Source organism: Buteo buteo, chromosome 2, assembly GCF_964188355.1.
Source record: "Buteo buteo chromosome 2, bButBut1.hap1.1, whole genome shotgun sequence".
In the NCBI taxonomy this organism is placed as follows: Eukaryota; Metazoa; Chordata; class Aves; order Accipitriformes; family Accipitridae; genus Buteo; species Buteo buteo.
In genome coordinates this window covers 38,206,149-38,223,407 of record NC_134172.1, presented here as the reverse complement: position 1 = coordinate 38,223,407, position 17,259 = coordinate 38,206,149, and the positions used below count along the sequence as shown (strand labels likewise).

General features: G+C 50.4%; 1 protein-coding gene across 1 annotated transcript; it reads left to right on the top strand.

Annotated features, from left to right (window-relative positions):
* The first annotated feature begins 5,111 nt into the window (after positions 1–5,111).
* HOXA13 (homeobox A13) lies at positions 5,112–8,071 on the top strand. The gene is made up of 2 exons (XM_075022497.1): positions 5,112–5,878; positions 6,512–8,071. Exons 1-2 carry the CDS (start codon positions 5,206–5,208, stop codon positions 6,754–6,756), a joined length of 918 nt encoding a protein of 305 aa, XP_074878598.1. The 5' UTR covers positions 5,112–5,205; the 3' UTR covers positions 6,757–8,071.
* The last annotated feature ends 9,188 nt before the right edge of the window (positions 8,072–17,259 follow it).

Genomic DNA, 17,259 nt, shown 5'->3' with positions numbered 1-17,259 from the left:
CTCTTCATCCCTGCATTTACACGACAGTTTAAGTAAAATATTTTCTGCTGTCTACCAACATGTAACGCCAGACTTCTGTCGCTTTCACCCGCCAAATATAAACAGAAAGCTATTGCACCCCCCTGGAAATACGCCTGTGAAGATATTACAGAAAAAAAAAAAGTAAACCAACCAACCAAAAAAAAAAACACCAAAAACAGAAAAGAGACCTTGTCCGTGACACAGAGATCAGGATCATTCCCATTTTCACTTTAATCACATGAAATACCTCCAGCGTGTTTTGTAGGGCTGAAACAGAAAAAAAAAAATAATACAGAGTGAAGCCATCTTCTGAGACCTCGCTCCATAAAGATTAGTTCGTGTCCCACACTTCGGGTGAAAGCAATTACATTATTTTCGAGCACACCTTATTTATAGGAGGTGCAGTTTGAAAGTTTGGGTGGACTGAAATAGGTAGGTCCGTATCTAGTGTGCGCCTGAGGATTTTTAGGACGCCTTTTATACCTGAGAGAAATGCAGCATTAAGCTCTTCGCAGATCTTCTCGGACTTTTCCCCTTTTGCATGTGCTTTTACAAATTCTTCTTTTGTAATTATCTCAGCCCCCCCAGCACGCAGTGGGAGGGAGAGAGTTAAGATGTCCTGCGAACCCCGCTCGTAAAGCTGCTTACTTCCATTAGAAACACATGAATATCCTGAAATACAAAGTGTCTTTAAAACGGACTCAGGAATGTTTATCTCAATCCTTGATGCTTTAGAAATTGTGGAAGAAAACAGCGGTTACATTACTGCTCCAAATTAACCTTCTGACAGGTAAATTTCATTTGCTCATGAAAATCAAATTCGATTAAGGCTCTTGCTCCTGCTATCACTTCACTCCCGCGTCTTCCAGGACTCCTGGGCTCTGCAGGACAGAGCTTATTATTAGTAACTAAGATCACCCTCTAGCCCCTCCATTATCAGCTAGGATCTTTTAGCGGGTTTAGAGGGATTTAACTCTGTGACAAACATATTTTCAACAATCAGCCACGATTCCCCCCCCCCCCATGCTCATTAATTAGCTCTAAGCAGTGGATGGAAAAGTAAGAGTGGAATTTCTTGGGCGACGATTTTTCTTCTGTATTCGTACGATTGTGATTATCCTACGAGAAATCAGAGTTCCCTTCAGTCGGGCATTCCTGCGGCAGGGCTCCGGAGGGTGCGTGTGTGTGTTATCACACAAAGGCTGGCTTGGAAAAAAAAGCCTTCTAGATACTCTGCCGACAAACTCCGTATTTGCAAAACCTGACGTTCAGCTGAAGGGACTTTTTGTTTCTCTAAGAAAAGCGAAATTTTAAGGCCTTTTTAGGAAAATGAGTGACCGTATTCCTATCACATGGGGAGATTTACAGACGATTTACATTTTCTCGTTTAAGGCCAAAATCCTGCAGTCCTCACTGTGGCAAGACTATCTTTGGCTTCATGGCGTCAGCAGCACACAGTAACTTGCTTCAAAGCACTTGCAAGAGCCAAATTCTGCCCTTGCTTACACCTGCGAAGTCGGTTAAATGCATCTGACCACTCTCAGGGCGGCCAAGGAAGAAAATGACACTAGAGCTTTTTGTAATACCTGAGATGGGCATGGCCGTGCACCGAGAAGGGTGACTCCCGCTGAATAGGAAAATCAGTCAGAAATTGCCTGGCTCTGAAAGGATTCAGCACCTTTTAAAATACTCCTACTGATCATGGTTGTTCATCCTCTTGCTCCCTAAGGAATTAATACTTGTTTTGGAGGAAACGATTTAACAGATGTATTTCTCTCCAAGATGTTTTACACGCTATATAAATGCAAAGCATTTCGGAGGCTTGCATCAAATCTCTTGCAAAATGCTGAGGCTCTACCATACGCTTATATTTGCTATATCCTAACTGTATTTCGGATGAAAAAGACAGAAAAAATTGGAAGAAGCTTCGATTGGTCTGTCGGTTGCATGCACGGAAGCATTCAATTATCAAGTTAATTTTCCAAAATGAACCTTTTGTAGAGCATGGCCAAATCAATGAGTGGCTTCGAGTAAACTCTTTCTTAGTTTTAGCTAATTTATCCAGCACATCCCAAGCCTTCCATTGCGAAAAATAAAAGCTCTTCCACAATTGGTAGGGAATGGTATATGTTCAAGGCGGGGGGGGTGGGGGGGGCGTAGGCTCGGGCATATTTTTGTCGCTGGTGTTCATTACAGGGTCCATGATTTTCGAAGAACATCTGTTCTGCTCGATGCCTTCAGCCCTCATGGTTCCTTTCTAATATTTAATGGCAGATACCCATTAAGGCAGGAAGGAATTATAGCTGGGGAATGAAAATTGGGTATCGGGGCAGGGGAACCTAAAATAGCTGACGAGGCTTTCCTCCTCTCTCGGTGTCAATAATTTATCAAAAGTCAGTCAAGTTCGGAAAGCAAAACAAAGGCGTAAAGCCCCGTGTCCGACAATAACTATTTTTCTGATGCTGCATACGCACACCCTGCAGATGCCATTTTGCCTATTTTGAGGGAACGGTCCCATTCCCGGACTCCCACCGACGTCACGGCAAATAGGGGAAGGGGACAGTTGTATCACTGCTCTTATCAGCGGTGAAAAGCACGGCCCTCTTCCTAATGATTAAAGAGAGCTCTAGAGCGAGGGAGAGGTGCCGAGAAGGGAGAAAAGAGAGCTCTTTCATCTAGTCTCCCTTCTCCCTCTCGCACACAGGGCTGGAACAGCCTCAAGTGGGTAAACAAAACAAAAAAAAAAACAACCACCAAAACTCGGCAGACCGGATGCCCCCCCTCTTTGCTCCCCCCCCCCCCTTCTACAGTTTGCACCGGGGCCGAAAGCTACGGTTTCACATGGCTTCTCCCTCCTTATGGAAAGGGGCTTGAAAAGTAGAGGCAGATAAAGGAGAAACTTTCTGCGGCTGAGGGAGAGGAGAGTTTGGAGAGGGTAGCGGGCTGCGGGGGGTTGGGGGGGAGAGACGAGCTGGGGAGATTAGTGTTCTCATGGCTACCCGCTTTTTAACAAATCAGACAGATCTTCGGACTGTGAATGACAGTTCTCACGTTGGCTAGACTGCAACTTTCAACTTGACCTTGGCCTCTAGCCGTGTCTAACCCGTATGTAAAACAGCGCTGCCCCATAGAGCTGCCTTCCCTTCCCCCTTCTCCCCCCGCCCCGCTGCAACTCGATTTTCAGGAGCAGCCTCGAGAAAGCGGAGGGAAACAAACCGACCCAATTCATGCCAGTCAAGCAACGTTTGGCCGGGGGAATCCACAGGTTTCAAAACTGGAGCCTGAAAGAAAAGGAGAAATATGTGGGGAATAAATATTTGCTTTTGGCCATGAGGAAGAATGCGGAACAGAGTACGCGAAGTCAAAATGGGAACTCTTTATTGGCTACAATGAAGGAAAAAAAGCGGCTAAAATGCTGCCAAATTAGCAGGGGAATGACAGCGACTTCAGGTATCTCAACCCATCGCACGGAAAAACCACCTTGAAAAGAAATCCACGGGCGCCAAAAGGCTAGTTCTCATGGCTGGCAGCTCTGCGCTAGGCAAGGAAGAGCCTGCTCGGTAACAATGTACGTCCCGGGACTGCTCTGCGCTTGTAGCCATGCGGGCAAAACAATGCTACAACGTCAATGGGAAGGACAATAGGATAATAAATACGCCGAGCTGTCAGGCGCAAAACAAAGCAACATGCAACTGTAAAAAAAAGAAAAAAAAATTAGTTTTCAAGATGGGAGTATTTGGGGCTGTTTTGTCCACACGCGTGAGGGCTGAGAGCTGTTAACGATGAGATGAACGCTGCTTTAGGTCAAGTTTATTGATAGCTCAGTGATGGAGCATTTTGAGTTCAAGGTTGTGCGCGAATAACTGAATGCTGGGGGGAAACGCATCCGCGTCGGTAAGAGGTGCGGGGAATATTAAAAATGGAAATTATTTGGCCCTATGAAAAATTCTAACATTTATCATGAAAAAATGAACGCAGTTGGGTTTTTTTCCCTAGCTTTCTCTAGAAAGCTTTTTCCGTTTTTTTGCAGAGAGGTACGACCTTCCAAAAAAAAAAAAAAAAAAAAAGATTTTTCAGCCAATAAACCATTTTTTCCCAGCACAAAAAAGCACCGTGGGTCCGTGCGCACACTATACAAGCCGACGTGCTATTTTACAGCCAAAAAAGATTGAAGCCGAATTGTAGGCCCCGGTTTTATTATTACAGCAGCAGCTAATACAGCGGAATCGCGATGGAGATCCAGTTAACCCTCCCGCTCCCCCGGCCCATCCTGAAAGATAATATATAAAAAAAGTCGGGATTTCCTGGTCTGTTCCTCTTATCTGACTTCGGAGGCTTTGTGGCGAGAGGAGCGAGACGGGTCTTGGGCTTCCGACGGACGGGAAGGAAGGAGGAAAACACCCAGCGAGGACCCCGGGAGAGGGCTCCGCTTCGGGAGCCTTATCTGGCCCGGCGTGCGGCCCGGGGAACGCTTCTCCGCCCGCCGTTTGCGGCGGGCTCCCCGCGCCGCCCGGCCGGGCCCCCGCCGGCGCTCCCCGGGGAGAGGCGGCGGTTCAGACCAGGGGAGGAAGGGGGTCGAAGGGGTGCGGCTCATCCCCCCCCCCCGCCTCCCGGAGATGAGGGGAGGCCTCCGGGGCTTCCGCGGCGCTCGGGGGGGGGGAGGGCCGGAGGAAAAGCGGGGCGGGGGAAGGAATCAGGCCGGGGTGCCGGGGGGGGAGTCCCGCACCTCGGGGAACGCGCCGCGGCAGCCACGGGGCCAAAATGCTCACGCCTCTGTGGCGAGGGGAGGGAGGGCCGGAGGGAGGAAGGAGGGAGGAGGGAGGGAGGAGGGAGGGAAGGAGAGAAGGAGAGAGGGCGGACAGGAGGGCCCCCCCGCCCCCCCCGCGGCGCCCGCGCCCCGCGCAGCGGCGGCGGCAGGACCGCGCCGTGCCCGCGCCCGTGCCCGCGCCCCCGGGCCGGGACCCGGCCCCGCGCGGTTATTGCGTTATTTAATTATCTCCACTTTATTCCTTCAGATGTTTATCAGCTGCTTTGCATATCACGTGGGGGCGGGCGGCCCAATGAGGGCCGGCCTGGCGCGACACTGGCGCGTCAGCCTTGGTCAAGTCCCGGAGATTGAGTATCTCTTTTTTCAGTCTTTGGGGCTTTTAAAAAAGAGCCACTAGTCTCAATGCGGAGCGGGCTATGACAGCCTCCGTGCTCCTCCACCCCCGCTGGATCGAGCCCGTCATGTTCCTCTACGACAACAGCCTGGATGAGATCAATAAGAACATGGACGGGTTTCACGCCGGCAGCAACTTCGCGGCGGCGGCGGCGGCCAACCCCTGCCGCAACCTGATGGCTCACCCCGCGCCCCTGGCCGCCCCCAGCGCCGCCGCCTACACCTCCAGCGAGGCCCCCGCCGCCGGCATGGCCGAGCCCGCTGTCAAGCAGTGCAGCCCCTGCTCGGCCGCCGTGCAGAGCTCCTCCGGCGCCGCGCTGCCCTACGGCTACTTCGGCAGCGGCTACTACCCCTGCCGCATGACCCACCACAACGCCATCAAGTCCTGCGCCCAGCCCGCCTCCACCTTCGCCGACAAGTACATGGACACCTCGGTCTCCGGCGAGGAGTTCACGTCGCGGGCCAAGGAGTTCGCCTTCTACCAGGGCTACGCCGCCGGGCCCTACCAGCCGGTGCCCGGCTACCTGGATATGCCCGTGGTGCCCGCCATCGGCGGCCCCGGCGAGCCGCGCCACGACCCCCTGCTCCCCATGGACAGCTACCAGCCTTGGGCCATCACCAATGGGTGGAACGGGCAAGTGTACTGCCCCAAGGAGCAGAGCCAGCCGCCTCACCTCTGGAAATCCACCCTCCCGGGTAATACACCTGCATGGCTCCCCCTGCCCCCCCCCCATCCTCTTCCTCCTCCTCCTCCCCCGCTCGCCCCTCCCGGGTGTCCCGCCGGCAGGGCTTCGGGATCACCCCCGGGCTGACCCTTCCCCGCCCCGCCCGCACTCCCCGGCCCCAGCCCGCCCCGGCCCGCACATGTCCCGGCGCCGCTGGAGCGGCACCGGTGCCGCCCCCCGCCCCCCACCGGCGCACGGCGCATCCCGCCTCGCCCGCCCGGCCCCGCCGCCGGCACCGGGAGAGGAAACAGCTGAAAAGGGCCGCGGGAAGGTCTGCGGTATTCTTTTCCATAAAGCCCGGAGCACGCAGGCCGGGTAAATGGCTGCAGCCCCGCTCGGTGCTTCCCAGAGTCCCTCGCCGGGCTCCGCGGGGTTTGTTATTCTTATTTGTCTGCCTGACAGAAGCGAGCCGTTCCGTGCCTAAGAGCTGTCTGCGGCGGCCAGGAAAGAGGAAGCCCAAGTGCTGAGCCGGGCTTTAGTAAGCTAAGCTGGAGCGGGGCAGGCGGAGGAGTGCGCTGTAACTCTAACCCCTGTGCCACTTGAAGATGTCCTAAGCGGTTCGAGCGATTTTCTAACGCTTGCCTGCATGGTTTTTCTGTTCCAGACGTCGTTTCGCATCCCTCGGACGCGAACTCGTACAGACGTGGGAGAAAGAAACGAGTGCCTTACACAAAGGTCCAGTTAAAAGAACTCGAAAGGGAATATGCTACAAATAAATTCATAACCAAAGACAAACGGAGGAGGATATCGGCGACTACAAATCTGTCAGAAAGACAGGTCACAATCTGGTTCCAAAACAGAAGGGTCAAAGAGAAAAAAGTGATCAACAAATTGAAGACTACCAGTTAATGGATTAAAAATGGAGGAGCAACAACTCAAAAGTTTCAGAACTTTTTTTTTCTGTGTTCAGATTAAAATAATTATTAATAATAATTAAAAAGAGAAAAGACAATGAACCTCTTCTTTCAGAACAAGAGATCTGTATCTTTGGAATTATAGCTTTTTTTTTTTTTTTTTTAATATTGCTGTAGCAAAATGGTTAAAACTGACAGTTCTCCTGAAATCCCAAGCAGCCAGCCAGTATCACTGACAGACTGTAAAGCCCACACGCCCAGCCCCGAGAGATACACTTTCAATTGAGACACGATTTTCTGAGAAACTTGTAAGTACTTCTATGACCTTACTATTTGAGAAGACTCTTCGTGGCCATGATGCGAGAGCTGGTTAATGTGAGGAGGTCGATGTGGACACATAATCTGGTTTTCTTCCATTGCAATCCAAACTGTATGTTGAATGACTGCTCAGGTAAACCATAGTGAAAAAAAAAATGTACAATTACTGTATGTTTTTAAGCAATGCATTTAATGTCAAAAAGTAATAATAAACCTCGAAGGTACTGAATAAGGATTTCAGAGACATCAGTAATGAAGGAAGCTCTGTGGAGGATCTATCTTGATAGCAAATTTAAAACATCGCAAAGTAGTGGGGATAGAAAGGAAAATATTTGCCTGGAGATGTCTTTCGGTTTTATTTTTTATTTTCAGCAGATGATTTCTTGTCATCTGAACTGGGGGGTTTTGTTGTTTTTAAATTTTTTTCTCCTGCAGACCGTACAATAGATACTTTTTAAAGGACTCTGCCTATTATAAACCTCAAATAATCTTCAAGAATTAATATTCTAAGTCCCCGGAAGTTTTTAAATATTTGACTCTGGGTGGATACAAAAAACGTGAACATTGGCATTTCTTTACAGTAGAAAAAAACCCCCACCTTTCTGGAAAAAAAATAAAAATCCAAGAACTTTGAACTGAAATATATTTTTCCCCAGAAGTATTTTGATTTATATAATCTATATTTTGATCTATAAGTAATTAGTCGTTTCTCCTTGTTTATTGTCTGTTATGAGGCCGCAGTAGAACGTTTAGGGATTCTTTTTACAGCACCTTTTAATCCAATCAGTTATTTCAACCAGCACATTATTTTGTTTTTATTCACTATAAGAAGCTATCTTGTAAATAAAAAAAAAAAAAATTCAGCGCACTGTGAAAATGTACTTGTGCACCCTCATTTTTTTTTTTATATTTCTACTGAAAAATGAAAACCCAAGACGTGTAGATAGGTATAGTAGCATTAATACTGTTAATAAAATAGTCACTGTAATAAAACCTGAAAGAAATACTCTTTATTTTTCCATACCTACATGCATTTCATAAGAAAAGTATAATGTATCTGTCTCGTAACTGTAAGACCCTTGTCTTCCATTGTGCAGCTTGTGTGTGTACATATGGTGGTTTTTTTTTTCTGGACGGTGTTTATCTGGGGACAGGCACGCCTGATAACCAGCGTTCCTAAACTATAAATGTTTCGGTAATGTTGAACAGTGGTTTTGCAGCGGGGCTGGGGGAGGATGAGCGGGATGATAAGGCTGCAAGTGCTGCAGCCCTCGCCGGGAAATGGAGTCCGGCCGCCGGTCCCTGGGACGGGGGGGGGGGGGGACGCTGCCCAGCCCGGCCGTGCCTCGGCGGGAAGGTGCGGGGGGAGCTGTGTGGCGATGACAGGACGGGGAAGGCCTGAAACCTTGACCTTGAGGGGGAAAAAAGCCGATTTGTGACCTTGACTTTTGACAGCTCCTGGCGCCGGCGGCATCCGCGGGCCGACAGCGCCACCTCGTGGCCGCCGCTCGCCGCGCCCGCACCTGGCCGCGCCCGCGCAGCATCCTCCCCGCGGGCGGGCGCGCACACGCGTGGGACCCGCGCCGCCACGCGCGGGGTCCGCCACATATCCTTTTAGCGGGAGAGAGAGAGAGAGACACGGCCCTATATAATATGTCTGAACTTGCAAGGCAGAGCGCGGGGCGGGTTGTGCTCCGCTACTTCTCTGGTGGTGGCAGGAGCCAGACGAGGCTGGTCTGGGGGCAGAAATCGGTAAAAACCGGTGCCCGTCTGGGGAATGCCGGTGCGGTGCAAGGAGCCGCCGGTGTTGTGAGCGGCGGGCCGGTTTGGTCGAGCACAAAGAGAGGTTTGCTTTCGCCGCCTGTCTCCTGCGGTGGTCTGCAGCTCTAATTAGAGCTATTGGGGGACCTTTACGGTACATTTAGAGGGTATCATATACCGCCCTAGCTGTGCGCTTCTAGCCTTACATTTCTGAAATTCAAAAGGACCCACCTCTGCAGGGATCAGCGCAGAGCTCTTTCCGACCCTCAGATCTGACTGGAACGCATTGCGTGCAATAACTTATATGAGAAGTACCTGCAGGAGCGGGATCTGTTTTCCCGGAGGCTGTCGTGTCGGGGGCTTTGCGCTCCGTGCGGGATTTTTAGCTTTCCCGCCGTGTGCGGGCGCGTTCTCCGCCCGCAGCTCTCGGGGCGCGCAGGGGCCGCGGAGCGCTGTGGTTTCTCAGGACGCGGGAAACCCGCGGCCGCGGAGCGTGGGAATATGGACTCCGTCCCTTCGGAGGCCAGTCAGGGACTTTCTGAGCGAGATTTCCCCCGTCCCGCTGGGAAAATAGCCGGGGAGAGGTACTTAAGTGGCAGCCGGTTTCCAGGCCGTGCAGTTGGGCTGTACTTTGGGGTGACAGCCTGTCCCCGGGAGGTGACAGGGGACAGCCCCCCTGTGACAAGGGCCCGGCCTGTCCGCGGCCTGCGGCGCCGGGCGAGGGACGACGGGCAAAGACCCACGGGCGCAAGAGCGCCCGACGAGGGGCAATAACCCGTCCCTGGCGGGCAGGGCCTTGGGCTGCCCACGGGCGAGGGGAGCCGGGTGGGACGCCCCTCGCCGCTGGGGAGCCAGCAGCCTCCGCGACCCCCGGCCTGGGATTTTCAGCGGGGCTGGAGCAGGCAGCATCCCCCGTGCTGGGGCTGCCGGAGCCGCAGGCAGCCGCTTTTCCCCCTTGCACCGTGCACGGAGGTCGGGGGCTGCGGGCTGGCTCCGGGGGCCAGTCTCCCACCGGCCGTACCTGCCGTCCGCGGGCAGATAGCGGCCGGGCTGCCTTGGCTGCAGGCACCGGCCAGTCGCCTGTCCTTCGCCTCATTGCGACGCTTTCTCACGAAGGAGCTAAATTGCCTGCAGAAATCCACTTGCGAATTACACTTGTTCTCGCTCCGAGTGAATAATTCTATTTATTCCGTTATATTTCGCAACCTGTATAATTATTGCATGAGACACGCCGCAAATTACATGTGTTGCAGGTCGGAGATGAGGGTGATAGGCAGGATTCGAGTCCTCTGTATCTTAGGCAGGATCTTCTATTTTCACACCGTGCCCTAGAGCGATAGAATTCAGGGGCGCCTTGAAAGAAACCCACAACGAGAATATGGCCGACATTAGTAAAATAACAGCTTTTTTTTTTTTTTTAAAGGTAACTCTTAATCGGAGCTAGCGTTTGAAGATTATGTTTTCACACTGAACTGCCTACCGTTCAAATCTGCTAAGCATTTCTAGACTGACCGTGGATTAGCGAATCTAAATTCCCACTACCGTTCAAATAGCTCTGCCGCATATATATTTCACAGGGTAAAAAGGGGAGCGTTTGACTCGCGATCGCTGGCAGGAGTAAGGTAACATTTTGGATCGGACCCCTGCTACCCTGGAAGTCAGCGTCGAGGCTCTCAGCAGGAGCAGCAGGTCCTGTTTCCCGGCCCTGCGGAGGAGGAGAGTCCCCGGCGGGGGAGCAGGATCGGGCTCGTGGAGGACCGGCGGCGGAGCTCCCCCACCCCGCCGGGGTGTCTCCCTCGGACACCCGGGCGGGCGGCGGAGGCTCCGCGCCCTGTCCCGCGGGGCCGAAGGCTCCTCTCGGACCCGCTGCCTTCTCCTCGGGCCCGGCTCCAGGCTCCGCTCGCGAAACGTCCCCCGGGGGCGAGTGGCTCGGGCAGGTGAGTAAAGGCCGGGAGCTCCGTGCCTTGCTCACGCGGGCACCCCCACGGAGGGGGGTGGGGGCAGCGGCGGTGCCCGGCGGAGCCCTCCGCGCCGCGGCCGTGCGGCGGTTCAGGGCACCGAGACGGGGATGTCTGCGGTTTTCGGGTCGCGAAAGATTCCCCATCCGCCAGGCTTGCGTGCCCGCCCGCCCCCGCCTCGGTCCTGCCGCGTCTCTGCCCACCCACGGCTGCACCCACGCGGCCCTTCGCGCTCCCATCCCGCCGGCCCTCCGCCGGGCAGAGGTGGCCTCGGAGCGTGCGGGAGAGCGGGTGTGTAGGTGTGTGTGCTCGTGTTATTTATTACCTTCATTTACCGTCCAAAAGCTGTTGGCACATACATTTTCAAGTACAAATTGCTGTTGTATTACATATTCCCCTCTCACCAATCTGCCGCCAGCGTCCTAAAATACATCCCTAATATGTTTTACAAGTAAATATATCACCAACGAAAATAATTAAGCAGCGTGATACATTACTTCACGACGTCCGTCCCTGTACGCCGTTCGGAGAGAATGACTATTTATATTCCCCGCGTTACCGAGAATGTTTTAAAATGGTGGTGGGGAACTTATTGTGCCTGGCTTGCCGCGTAGAGTTATATGTGCGAGGAGTTTTATTTGCAGAACTTAAAAAAAAAAAAAAAGTGCCGAAGAAGGATTTGAAAAGAAAACAAACAAAAATTAAAAAACAAAACCTACGGAGACAAAGTAGGGGTCTCTATTTTCTCAGGTCCCCTAGAAATTAAATTGTTACATATAACATTTTAGCGGATGTGTAGAGGGACGCAAGGGACAGAGGGAGCAAGTTATTACTGTATATTTAGCGTATTTATTGAAACATTAATGTCAGAGCAGTATTTCATTCCCAGTGTAAAACGCAAAACATAATTAAAGACAAAAAAGATTAGTTCAGTTTCACTTCAAGTAATTCTTGCGGGATTCACGATGTATACTTTAATTCCCAGTGTCTGGATACGTTGGTTTATAATCACCTAATTCTGGGCGTCCTTGGTCCCTCAGACTTGAAATTCCCATGGACAGAACGTGGCCTTACGTCTTTGATGCGGACAGACGGGTACAGCAAATGTTTTGTATTTTTTCCCACCAAGAGAATAATCCGGTATTTTATCTATCCCCGCCTCGAGCTCTTGGCAGTAGCAAAGGTGGTTTGCTATGGGAAATAAACCTTGACAGGAGCATATTTCCGAAAAAGAATGATAAGTAGAACTGCAAAGCTATATCTTTTTCGGCCGCATTTTGCTCAGAAAGACTCCCTCTTAAAAACCCTCGCTAGCTGTGATGGCCTCTGAAGCAAACAGAAAAAATATGGTGCTCAATATCGAAATGCTCAGCAGAGAAAATCGCCCATGGCTTCCAGAGCAGCGACTTTATTTTGTATGCGTGTGAACGAACGGGTAAGCATCTCGGCCTTTAGCCTATAAATTAAAGTTATTTAGAAAAAAAAATGGCTATGGCTTAAATAAAACCCCATTTCTGGTGCATTTCAGCATTCTCCGTGGGCAGCGTTAGCAATAAAATCAAGACAGCGTTTAATACAAAAAAAATATTGGCAGGCGCTAAAAGGCCGTTTGTTGCCATTCATAACTTTTAGATGCGTTTTAATGCACTTTAATGATGATTTGAAGAGATGGCCTTGCCCGTTCTCGGCCGGTAAAGGAGTCCAAAAAGAAGAGGAGGGGGGACCAGGGGGTGGCTTTTCCGCGTGGGCCGGCGGGGCCGTGGGGCGGTGGGTGCTGGCCGGGCCGATGTTCCCCGGCCGCGGGTGTTTTAACCACGCCGTGAGCCCTTCCCTGCCCCCCGGGTCCCCTCCCCCTCGAATGCAGTTGATTCATGAACTAGGGGACGAAATGCAAATGTTCATTAAGTCTTTCCTCCCTTCCTCCTCCCTCCGGCCTCCCTCCCGCCTCCGCACCCCCTCCAAAAAAAAAAAAAAAAAAATTTTTTTCTCCAGTGAATAGCTCCAACATGGCGTGCTGAAAGGCAGAAGCTTTGCCCGTTCCTAGATCTGAACTGTGATTAAACATCCCCAAAGAGAGCATCTCTCTTCCTCCCGCCGCTCCCCCCTCCCTTCCCTCCCCGTAGCGTAGAGGAAAGCGCCCTCTTCTACGTAGGAAAGGTCAAGTCCTACAACGCACAACCCACGGTCATTACTGTACTGTGACCCAGGGTGTACTGGGGAGGAACGGCCGGGTGTCCCGTGATCAAAAACACTGGGACTTTTTTTTTTTTTTTGTGCCTCCTTTTCGTGCAATGGGAATCCGTGGAATTAGACAGCATTTTAAGCCTCCTGCAATCACCTTGTGTGCAAATCGCCATCGGAAATCCTAGGGGACCAGGAGAGACAGAGAGAGAGGAAAAAAATAAATAGCGATAATAGTCGTAGTAATAACAGCAATAACCGTCATTAGCCTGTAATATTGCTGCATTTTGCCTGAAGCTGGCAGGAAGGACGATGTGACCCAGTGGCTAGCTTTCTCTCCGTCTAAAGGCAGACCAACAACTAGAACAAAAAAAATATAAAACCCCAAATCAACAGCAACCCGAGTCACTGAGAGATCGAGAAGGAATGTTTTGTGGACCGGGGGTATTTAATCTGTAAGGGAGGAAACCAAAAAATGTGTAATCCATCCTCATTGATCTGGAGGTCTACAGCCCAGCGCGGGATCCTAGCTGTCAGTCTCCGTGGGGATATATTTTTGCACAGGCGAGAGACTTCTGGATGCTGGGGTAAGATTTTCGTGCTCTTCCTGGAAGCGGCTGAATGTTTCTCCTCTCCCCTTGCTCGGCGGTGAATTAAGCAAACAAGCCAACAACAAACACCCACTCAGTCCCCCCACAAAGCGCCCTGCATGACTGGAGCAAAGTCATTTGGAAGGCCTTTGTGGAGGGTTTCCCAGGCCCCTGCTCTCCCCCCAGCCCACCCACCCACCCACCCACCCCGCTTCCTTTCTCCCACGGTGTACGAGGCCGAAGTGCCGCTTCTGCTGCGGGGACCTGGGTGAAGGCGGCTGCCCGGGCTGATGCTAATAGAGCCTAAGAGCCCGTTGAGAAAAGTAAGACTGCTTCTCCTAGCCTGGGTGCTGGCTCCACCTTTCCCAGAGATGCTGCTTCCCAGCCTAGCATAGGTGGAAAGCAAAGAAGGCTCTTGGCAGGAAAGTGGGCCAGGAGGGGCTGGGGTCAGAGCCCAAGACGCGGGCAGGCTTGCAGATAGAGCTGCTGGTCGCTTGGTTTTGTGCTGCGCCGGGTTGTCTTGCAAAGTTGGGTCAGGCTGCATGGAAAAGCGGCTCCTGGATTTTATTGCCGGTTGGTTTATTCCCGTGTGCTTGCCTCTGAAATTATTTTCATCCTTCAAGAGCCGGGGAGGAGGGTGGACGGCTCTGTGTGGAAGAGAGCGGGGGAAGGATGTTTAAACCTGTCTGCTTTTCGATGTTGCCTGCGCGTATCTAGAGAGAAAAATGCCAGCCGGGCGTTGTAACCTGCCAGTTTAAATTAATCTGAACCTCGTCGTAATCGCCTTGATTTGAACGCACCAAGCAAAGTGCTTTCATTTATTCCTGATCGTATAAATCCGCCTCTCTAGTCGGCTTGGGCTAGGACTAATGGAGAAGCAGGGGGGGTTAAGTCTGGTTTTAGCCTTCAAAATGCCCTCGGGCAGGCATCAAAATGATAGATTTTAATACAAAGCAATCTCGGATGGGCTTCGTCTCCAGCTAGTGGTTGGTTTATGTTTAAATATGTGAGGGTTTGTAAAATGAAAATACCGTGCTGTATGGACACTTTATGGGAAAATAAAACCGAAAGAGAAAGGACGAGTAACCCACATATCCCGCCTGGCCTCATTCGGGGGGTTTTGCCCAAATTCCCCCGGCCTGCGCGGCGTGGGCTTGTCCTGCTGATGCGCCCCGATTTCTGTAAGAAGTGCTATTAGTATCGGCGGTTTTTGAAGAATCGGGAAAGGGAAATAAGCGGGACCGTGAGCGCCTTTCCACCCCGACATAGGCAAAGCAGCCATATTAGGCTTAGAGGGAGAGCTATTTTTATGGGTATCTTTGCGTGCCATACGAAAGAACAGAGAAGACGTGGTCCTTACAGAGCCGGCTGAGCTGTACGTGGGCATACGATTGCATCCTCAACTGCAGCGTGGATTTGAAGCTCGTGTTAGACAAATAGCTCCTTATAAACGTTACACAAGTACAGGTACCTTCATTAGAATACAATTCTAAGAGTCCATCAAAATATGAAGTTGAGGCTTTGAAGTCGTTGATTTGACAGCCCCAGTATAGTGATACTTCCTGTACCCGCCCCCTAAAACAGTCCTTGATGAAGAAATATCTTTACTTCGGTGGGTTTCACGGTATGTGAATAAGCCTCTCCTATAAAGTTAGCAGTGTGGTACAGTAAAATCTGATGTGTTTCTTGGCGAGTTGGGCAAAATAAAAAGAAAAACAAAAATTGAAATACCTTTATAAATCATTGTTAAAATTCAGTGCGCATTGGAGAGAACCTTATCTACCGTAAAATTCAATTTAGCTTAGAATCCCAGTCGATTACCTTGACTTGAATTTCTGTGGCAAAGTGTGGATCTTGGCATCACAGAACAGTCTAGCTATGATGAGCTTGTCTCGGCGTTGAGGCAATTCACTTTCTGTAGCTTTCTGCTCTTAATCTAGAGGGTACATTATATATCTCATAACTCTGGTGTGTTGTTTGCATCCTAAATTGGTAGGCAGAAAAATACTCGTTTGTCAGAGGCAACGCAGTAGGATTTTTTTCCTCCCACTGAATATATTTCCTGGATTAACAAATCTAAGGTCAAGTTCAAGGCATCATTTGTAGCAATACTTTTAAATGTAAGTCGACATGGGAATGTTTTGGCGGATTTTTTTTTTTTTTTTTTTTTTTTTTTTTTTAAAGTGTAGGGTAAAGCGGCATTCCGGGCTGCGGGTGAACTTTGCATGGGAACATCGCCTGAGATGTGGCCGTCCGTAGTGGTAACCGCGTCGTTTAATAGCACCGCACTTTCAAGGGATTGCTGGGGATGTTCCCTAAACCACTCTGATTAACTCCACATAAAATACATCGACATGAAAGGGGACTGGTACCTACTTACTACAAATGGCGCTAACGACCCGGTTCTTCGTGGGTCTGGGTGGGAGGCAGTGGAAAGTGCCTGCTTTTCTGTACCGGCTGATTATAACCAGGGAAATCTGCTTTCGCACTCGTTTTAGAGCCTGCCGCTTGGTCTAGACACTCTTCTCCCGCACCCTATTTTTGCCAGAAGTCTCTTGCACCTGTATCTGGATAGACGGGGGGTGGGGGAATGAATGACTGGACGTGCATTTTCGTGTGTCGGAAAAGTCTCGCAGAGCATTCAAGGGGAGAAAAAGAGACATTTATGGTAGTAGCATTGTCAGTCAATCAATTTCTGATATACTTGGCCGCCTGAGAAAATATCTCCTTATGTCCCCCTTATTGCCAAATCTGCCTCCATTCTCTTTCAGGAGCAAGATAAGAGCAGTAAATATAAACAAAATTTTAGAGGGGTTCGGCACCCCGGAGCCTAGGGCGCGCAGGGCTGGGGAACGGGTTGGGGGGGGGGGGGGTGCGGAGACACGGCGTTAGGAGAAACTCCCCGCGCTTGTGAAGGCGCCGGGAATTTGCTACAACAACAAATCGTTTGGCTGCAAAAGGGCAAGAACATAGTTGAAAAAGAGAAGTTATCTGTCTGGAAGAAGTTCCTCTCTTGAAAAAAGCCCTTGATATTTCGGCTTGTCGTAGCTATTGGAGTCAGGGTCTACCTTCAGATAGAGCCTTCGGATGTTCGTCACTGCAAAGGGATGTAAAATATCATGGTCGATCGCCAACGACAGTTAGATCTCTTTAGGTCCGTAGCCGTTTAAACCTAATGGTCAAACTAAACTGGAAGGTTGGGAGGAGGAAAAAACCAACCATCCCCTGAAGTTTTTCCATCTCAGCGACTTACAAAGATAGAGAGGGTGACAGAGGAAAGGAAAGGATTTCGGTAATTGATATTAAAAATAAATCTAAAGTATTCTACGCCCAGATGAGCACAGTCTTTTGAGACGTTCAAAGCCTCTGAAATAAGGTAATGCGATTAAATACAAAAAAAAAAAAGTCAGAATAACCTTGACTTGAATCCTGTTTACATCTGCTCTTTCTCCTTACACGTATTCTGCAGTTTCCTAGCAAAATCACAGCCTTACCGGTTCGGGTTTTAGACAATAAACAGTCTGTCCCATATCACAGCACGGGGCTTCCATCTCGCCGATATCGAAAATCACCTATTATTTAAATGATGTGAAAAATCTTAGCTAACTATTGTAACACTACCTTCTATTGCAGTGTTAAGGGAACATATTTAGTTTAAAAAAAAAAAAGCAAAAACCAACCAATCCCAAA

Bases quoted from the DNA above. Each gene is read 5' to 3' on its own strand.
- HOXA13 (XM_075022497.1), top strand. From the start codon at position 5,206: ATGACAGCCTCCGTGCTCCTCCACCCCCGCTGGATCGAGCCCGTCATG. The intron at 5,879-6,511 runs GTAATACACCTG...TTTCTGTTCCAG, and splicing joins CTGGAAATCCACCCTCCCGG to ACGTCGTTTCGCATCCCTCG.